The following is an 8,315-nucleotide window of genomic DNA, read 5'->3' as shown; positions in this document are numbered from 1 at the left end:
CATGTGTGATTATTTCTTGTGAGGAAACCCCAGGGTACGTATGTATGTGCATAAGCCCCATACATTGGATGATTTGAAGGAAGCTATTCATGAACCCAAATTGACAGAGCAATGCTGGAGGGAGTGAATGCCAACTTCCAAGAATGCCTTCAGAAATGCATCAACGAAAACGGATACCACATGGTGGATGTTGTTTTCTACACTTGATTTTGACAAATGCTAATTCAATACGAACACATTGATGTCAATAAAATTTGTTTGCAGCTAAAATTAATGATTTTGTGAATTTTTCAAAAATGTCCGTACTTTCTGCCCCACCCTGTATATGTGTGTGTATACATGTGTGTGTGTGTGGGTGGGTTGTACAAATGTGGAAACTTAAATGTTTGTGTGTCTCTTTGAATCCTTTATCTTTTACCTGTTTCAAGTCATGCACTTTTAACGGTTTTAGTCAAACAAACTGACCTTAGTACTTTTAAGTTTGGCAGTTATTGTTTTGGTGTCTTTTGTCAAACTGCTAACTTAAGGGGATGTAAACAAACCAACTATTGTAATATAGTTATTCATTGCCAATTATTGTAGTATCACCACTATTTATGACAATACTTGTTTACACTATAACCGCGTAGTAACAATAAAATATATAATAAAGTAGGGTAACAACAATGGAACAGTTCAACAAACTCTCCATGAACTATACACAAACCAACAATCAATATTCCAACAAACTACCAAAACGATACCTTACAACTTCCTGCTTTCATTCTTAAGATCCCCAGGTGTCCACTACGAAATTCATGTAATATCCGTTTCTGTGGTGTGGTTGGTACCACCACTCTTTGTGCGTACATTAATACATCGTTGCAGAGTGAAAAATGGTTTGCATTCACATTTCTCCTTTGTTTATTTTTTAAGGTTTCCTTCATTTTTATGATGTATTTGTCCGTCACTGATTTACTTTCTATGTCTTGTACAGTCACTGTCAACTCCTGAATGACATTACACATAATTTTTAATTTCCTTTTCCGCATGGCCAATTCTGTCTGTCTACCTGCCTGTCTCTCTCTCTCTTATCACACACTCAATGTTCCATTGGGTCAAAGGTGGAAAGCCTGTACAAGCATGATACAAGTTACTAGCTCATATTTACAAGTGACAGCTAAGCTTTTCAAAAAGTGTGTGATTCAAGAGAGATTTGGTTGTTATTCCCAATCATTTAAGGGACTTTATAGTGACTCCTTCATTCAGTTGTCCCTAGCAAAGTTTGAATATTAAGTCTGTGGTACTATGTAACAACAACACACCTCTAATTTTATATATTTAAAATATGTTTCAATAAGTAATTATATATTTGTGATCAGCAGGTAAAAAACAAAACAAAAAAAAACTGATTCTTCATTAATTTTTTTTTTTCAGAGAAAGATAAAACTGGCACCAAAAGACATAAACCAGCCATTGCAAGCAAAGAAATTAAAGATGAATTATGTAAAGCACTCCAACAGTGTCTTAGTGTTACTCCAGCTTTGGCTTGCCTTAGGTTGCAAGGAATTGCTTTCAAAGAATCAAGTATAAACTACATTTCAAAGGTACGTTTTCATGTTACCTCCAATTTTTAAATTTTATAGGTGCTGGTATAGCTGTGTGGTTAAGAAGTTTGCTTCCTAACCACCTGATTTCAGGTTCAGTTCTATTGCATGGCACCTTGGGTGAATGTTGGCCCTGAATTAACCAAATCTTTGTGAGTGGATTTGGTAGATGAAAACGCAAAGAAGCCCATTGTGTGTGTGTGTGTGTGTACGCACACACATACACGGTGCATTTGAGAAGCTTTGAGACTCTTTCAGGAGTGACACCAATTTCAAAGACGTACAGAACTCTAATTTTGTTTTCTTTAATTAAATTATATTTTTGTTCCCATTTTTATACATGAATCTGTACACACCTATGTCAACCTCACATTAGCATGTATCTAGAATAGAATTTGAAGAAATTTTATAAACAAACACCAAACAAACTCTATCTCCACACAACAGGAAGGTTAAAATCTCTATATACTAATCAAATTACCTATAGAACAATGCACACCCAGAGAGAAACATCTAAACATGCAAACTTTACTCAAATACTTTTATGAACATCAAAGCACAAGAGAAACAACTTTTTATACTAACAGAACCATGATATGCCTTGACTAGTACCATGGTTGAGTTGTTTAAGTTGATGCTCCAGCATGACTGAAGTACATACAAGACTGAAGTACATACAGTCCCATGACTGAAGTACATTCCACTGCATGGTACTTTGGGCAAGAGTCTTCTACTACAGCTTCAGGCCTTGTGAGTGGATTTGGTAGACGGAAACTGAAAGAAGCCCGTTGTATACGTGTGTGTTTGTGTGTGTATGCGTGCACGCTTGTGTTCATGTGTGTGTGTGTATGCGTGTTGTGTTTGTCCACGACAACCAGTGTTGGTGTGTATATGTCCCTATAACTTAGTGGTTTGGCAAAAAGAGACTGATAGAATAAGTACCAGGCTTAGCAAAACAAGAAAAAAAAAACATTAAGTAAATTCATTCGACAAAAATAATTCTTCAAGGTGATGCCCTAGCATGGCCACAGTCTAATGGCTGAAACAAGTAAAAGAGTGTATGTGTGTGTGTGTGAAGGCAAAACTAACGGAACATGTTTTTTTAATGATTTGACAGGTTAAAGAAGTAAAATAAAACATTAAGAAAAATCTATCAGAAATTTATAATGTTATGGTTGTAGAGGAAAGTGCAACTGCAGATGATAGTGCAGCAGCAAGATAGTGCAGCAGCAACATAGTGTAGCATCTAGATAGTGCAGCCAAACTAAAGGAAATTACTGTGCATCTTTTACTTGTTTCAGTCATTAGTCTGTGACCATGCTGGGGCACTGCCTTGAAGAATTTAGTAGAAATAAAATCAACCTCAGTACTTGCTCTTTTTTAAAGCCTGTTACTTATTCAATCAGTCTCTTTGCTGAACTGCTATGTTACGGGGACATAAACACACCAACACCAGTTGTCAAGTAGTGGTGGGAGACGAACAAAGACACTCACACATACATTCACAGGTATATATATATATATATATATATATATATACACACATACACACACACACACATGTACATAAGATGGGGTTCTGTCTATCAAATCCACTCATAAAGTTTTGGTTGGCCCAGGGCTATAGTGGAAGACATTTGCTCAAGGTACCATGATTGGGACTGAACCCAAAACCAGATAGTTGGGAAGCAAGCTTCTTACAGTCATGCCTGCATTTGTGAATAAAAAAAAGATGATAAATGTTGATATAAATGTTTTTTTCAGATCCACCCAGTCACCCTCCCACTCTCTCCTTAAATATGAATAATCATGTAAATTTTTTACAGCAAGAAAGCTGTTCTGCTCTGTCTCCTCTCATACTTCTACTCCTCTTTTACTCTTCATATTCTGGCATAAAATTGCTTCCTCATGGGTTGTAGTCTTGCAAACTGCATGGCAGCCTCACTAGTTCTGGTAGCACAAAAAGGTACTCCATACAGGGCTGTAAAGTGGTCGGCATTTGGGATGGCATGCAACTATAGAAACCATGCCAAAGCAGATACTGGGGCATGATGCAGTCATCAGATTTTGTAAATTATTTAAAACTATTATATAAAAATGTTTTTTTTTTTTGCTGCAAATATAATCTGTGTATGTTTCTCTATTAAGTTAAATTAATTGTGGACAGTAAATTAGTTTTGTATGGTGTCTCTCACATCTCTAAATTTACATTAGAGATTCAATTGATGTATCCCTCACCAGATATAGATTGTTCCATATCCCTTCATTTAGGATCAAAATGATTGGCTGCTGCAATATTCTAGCTAGTTTGTGTCATACCCTGCATTATTGTGCTGTGGCTAAAGTACTGTAATGATTCTGAAGGCAAAGTTAGCTGAGAGTCAATCATGCTGAAGGGAAAAGTGTTTGGGCAAGGATAATAAAACAACATCCTATAAGGTTGTCGTTTAGCCCAGTGTTGAAAAACTTTCAAGCCACGATCATACCTCTTTGGGGTATGGAGGGGCACATTAACCAGTGTATCCTTCCTTTTTTTAAAAAGCAATAAGGTGTGATTTAAGGGAGATATAACTGCCATTTCTAGCAGGTTGAATGACTGTATAGAGGGTTCCACTTTGGCTCTTCAATAAGATTATAAATTAAAGATTAAGGGTCGCAAGTATGCCATATCTAAGTAACCACAAAGGTCCTTTTTTATCTGTTGAAGTGAGGGATATATTCTTACCTTCTATTGGGCTGGCAGGCACATTATGAGCCAATGGAAGTGAGATTTTCTGCTAGGCTGTCTGCACAGGTTTAATCCTGTAACTATGTTGATTTGAAGCAGTATTAATGAGAGAAACAAAGTTTAATCATTAAAGATCAACAAGTAACAAGGAGCCTGTAATTTTCGGGATAAAGGGTAAAATCAGAAGAGGTGGCATTATTTCTCTTTTACCGTTGCCTTTAGTCATATCAAGGAATCAAATGGCTTTCAAATGAGAATCAAAAATCTCGGCTTGCTGGAATAGTAACAACAAAAACAGCAGTAATAACAGTTACGACAATAACAACAACTGCAGTAGTGACAACAACAACAGTAATAACAACAATAGTATCGACAATAACAACAATGACAGCAGTACCAATAATAACAACAACAAAGTTGGGGAAATATTGATATATTTGGTGATTATAGCATTAAAAGAATAAAAAGCATAAAATACCTCCACTTTAAGCTTCATTCTAACCCATGTCAGACATTGGAAAACTGAAACAACATATCTGGAATAAAAGGGCAATAAAAGAGAATATTCTCGTTTCCCTCTGTCTATTAATAGTTTTAGTTAAAAGCATTTATTGCCAATTTAAAACATATCAACAATTTAATTGCATTTAAGGAATACAGAATTATTGATCTTTCTGATAACACTGCATTGAAATTCAGTTTTAATCAATAACATCCATCTTATGCATTTACAATATATGTTGGGATTATTATTGGATTGTTTGTTATTGAAAGCATTTGAATATTCAGAGCTAATTTAGACTCTCTGTTTATTTATTTATTCCTTTTGTAGACCTATTCTCTCTGAATATGTGTGTGCACAATTAAAAGACATTTAAATCATAGATGTTATTTATATGGACACATATATCTTGCAATAGATTTCAATGTTAAATCTAGTAATTGTTAACTCGTGAATATTATCTGTATACAGTACATATATATTACATTACATTCTAGAGCTGACAAGCAAAGGTAGTAAAACATGAAATGTTTGTGATTATGAGATATTTTAAAATCTTTTCTATTTTACTGAGATTCCTTATGTAGATTCTAGGCCACAAATTTTTTGTGGGGTAGTGGGGTTTGTACAGTTTCTCCATTTATAATTCCATTTGCATCTTGGAGTATTACTATTTTTTTTTTCATTTAATTCTCTTCTCAGTTGGGAAATAAGGCTTCAGTGATTCAGTGCCCTTCAGACTGTTATTTAGCAATTCTCTGTTCCTTGCCCAGTTTAAGACCCATCTCTCTCTATTTCTTTCAGCTTTCCTTCAGTTGTTTCATACCAAGTGTGCTTTGGCTGTCCAGGATTTTACTTTCTAGATACTGTTCATCTTATTGCTATTTTTTGTTACCCTGCCTCAGTCCATTCAAAGTATGTGGCCAAGCTGTCTGAGCTGCCATTGTTTTATTTCAAGGACTACCCTATTGCTACCAGTTTTGCAATTAGGTCTGTTATGAGCCTCTCATAATTTCATTGAACAGCTGAACCAACTTTTCATGTGCACACTAGAGTGATGTAGCCAGAAATTTGGCACTCTATCTCTACCGGGGGTTTCCACTTATGAGCCTTCATGTGTATCATCCTTTGGTATGCTATTCTGATGTCTTCCCATGTTTGTATTTGCAAGTTTTGGTAGGATCCTTCGGTGTGTCTAATCCAATCTGCATTTTCATTGTATGTTTTCTCATCATGCCAAATCTTGTTCCAAAAGTTTTCAACTTCTTCCATAGGAGGAAGGTCTTCAATAATTATTTTCTCCTTCCCTATTTCTCTGTAGAATATTTTGGTATTGGATGTGAACAGCTTATTTTGCTTGTAAAAATTCTTTTCTCAATTCTTCAAATCCTTTGAGCTTTTTCTTGGACTCTTTATTTCAGTGTTTTTTTTTTTTTTTGATATCTGTTCTTCTCTTGGCGAGAATTCATAATTTCTCTTCATCTTTCTTCCTTTTTTGGATCTTACATAATTACCCCAGTTTAGTTAATTTAATATTGATATTTTCTCTCTTATTAATTCAATCACTTTTTCAATTTTACTTCTCTAGTTTGGATTTCTTCCCAGCTTTAGTTTTTTCTGTTTTTTCAGAGGCATGCAATTGGTTTCAATTGCCTTAGCAGATGTGTAAATAATCTCATTTAACTCAGTAAGATCAGGTTTTAATTCTTGTATGATTTCTTTTGTTACATAGTTGCCAATTTTAATTTGTTTTTTATTTTGGTTTGTATTTGTGAGTTTATGAAGTGATTCTCAATCATTCATACTTGCATGTCTTACAACTGCAAGCTTATTCAGAATTTTCTACTTATTTTCCATCATAGACTCTCTGTGTTCTCCAGCAAATGTGTGGTCTTCAAATACTGTTTCCTTACCACTTTTCTGGCTATCTTTACAAGGTTCATTAGAATTTCTTATTTCTTCAGATCTTTGTGTGATTTGGTCAGATGACAGTCTTTCAATTAAGCCTCACGATGAGCTACTCTCTTCATCTGATTCTTCATTTTCTTCTGTCTTATATTTAGGTCATTTTCCACTGCATGTTTGATTGTGATTATTTCACTATCCATGAGTCTATTATTTCTAAAGCTATCCCTCCTGACGTTTGCTAACTTGTTTTCATTCATATAGTTTGTGCTGTCTTGATTTTGTGTTCTCCGTATATTGTAAGAGTTTGCAGTGTATGTCTCTTGAGATGGCCTACCTAATTGTATAGTAATATGCATATATTTTTTCTTTATACTTTTTCTGGGTCCATTTGATCCTCTTACGTTTTCCTTTCTGTTGTGGCTGTGGTGGTGGACTTGGAGGGCTTGAGTTGGGGCTGTTCCCATTCAGGTGACCATCTAGGTTTGTATTCAGAGAAGAGTTTGTGCCAGAGGATGACTTTTCAACTCCAGGCTGGCTGTCCTCTGAAGGACACACCATAGGAAGAGTAATTTGGTGTACTGGTTTAATTTTCCTTTTTGTTTCATAAGACATTTTTGTGCTACATTAATATTATTATAAGTGAGTCTTGTGTGGCTAATGTAGAAATAGTTATTATTATCTCTACCATTATTATCATCACCATTATTTTCACCGCCCCATTATTGCTGTTACGATTACCACCATGCCATTAAGACAGCCAGCTGGCAGAATCATTAGCATGCCAGACAAAATGCTTAGCAGTATTTCGTTTGTCTTTATGTTCTGAGTTCAAAATCCCTGAAGCCAGCTTTACCTTTCATCCTTTCAGAGCCCCCAAAATAAGAACTAATTAAGTATAATTGCCCATACCCTTCCCCTAAAATTTCTAGTGTTGTGCTAAAATTTTAAACCATTATTATTATTATTATTATTATTATTATTATTATTATTATTATTATTATTAAGGTGGCGAGCTGGCAGAATTGTTAGCACACCAGGTAACTGCTTAGTGGCATTTCATCCATCCCTATGTTCTGAGTTCAAATTCTGCCAAAGTCGACTTTGCCTTTCATCCTTTCAGGGTTGATAAATTAAGTAAGTACCAGTGACACACTGGGGTCAGTGTAATCGACTTATCCTCTCCCCCAAAATAGCTGCCCTTGTGGCAAAATTTGAAACCATTATTATTATTATTATTATTATTATCATGAATGTGGTGAGCTGGCTGTATTATTAGCATGCCTGGAGAGATGCTTAGCAGCATTTCATCTGTCTTTACAATCTGTGTTCAGATTCTGCCAAGATTGACTTTGCCTTTCATCCGTTTGGGGGGGGGGGGCAATGAAATAAGTACCAGTTATGTACTGGGGTCAATGTAATCGACTAGCCTTTCCCCCCAAATTTCAGGCCTTGTGCCTTTAGCAGAAAGGATTATTATTGAGTGGTTGGCGTTAGGAAGGGCATCCAGCTGTAGAAACTCTGCCAAATTTAGATTGGAGCCTGGTGTTGCCATCCGGTTTCCCCAGTCCTCAGTCAAATCGTCCAACCCATG

General features: G+C 35.6%; 1 protein-coding gene across 1 annotated transcript in view; it reads left to right on the top strand.

Annotated features, from left to right (window-relative positions):
• Nucleotides 1-8,315, top strand: part of LOC106878905 (centrosomal protein of 78 kDa) — a 233,610-nt gene that overhangs the window by 16,417 nt on the left and 208,878 nt on the right. The window contains exon 4 of the mRNA XM_052974542.1: nt 1,417-1,598. Coding sequence (XP_052830502.1) covers nt 1,417-1,598 — 182 coding nt within the window. The remainder of the gene's footprint in view (nt 1-1,416; nt 1,599-8,315) is intronic.

Source organism: Octopus bimaculoides, chromosome 18 (genome assembly GCF_001194135.2).
Source record: "Octopus bimaculoides isolate UCB-OBI-ISO-001 chromosome 18, ASM119413v2, whole genome shotgun sequence".
Lineage (NCBI taxonomy): Eukaryota > Metazoa > Mollusca > Cephalopoda > Octopoda > Octopodidae > Octopus > Octopus bimaculoides.
The sequence above is the reverse complement of the archived record's forward strand: the minus strand, read 5'-3'. Positions and strand labels throughout refer to the sequence as shown.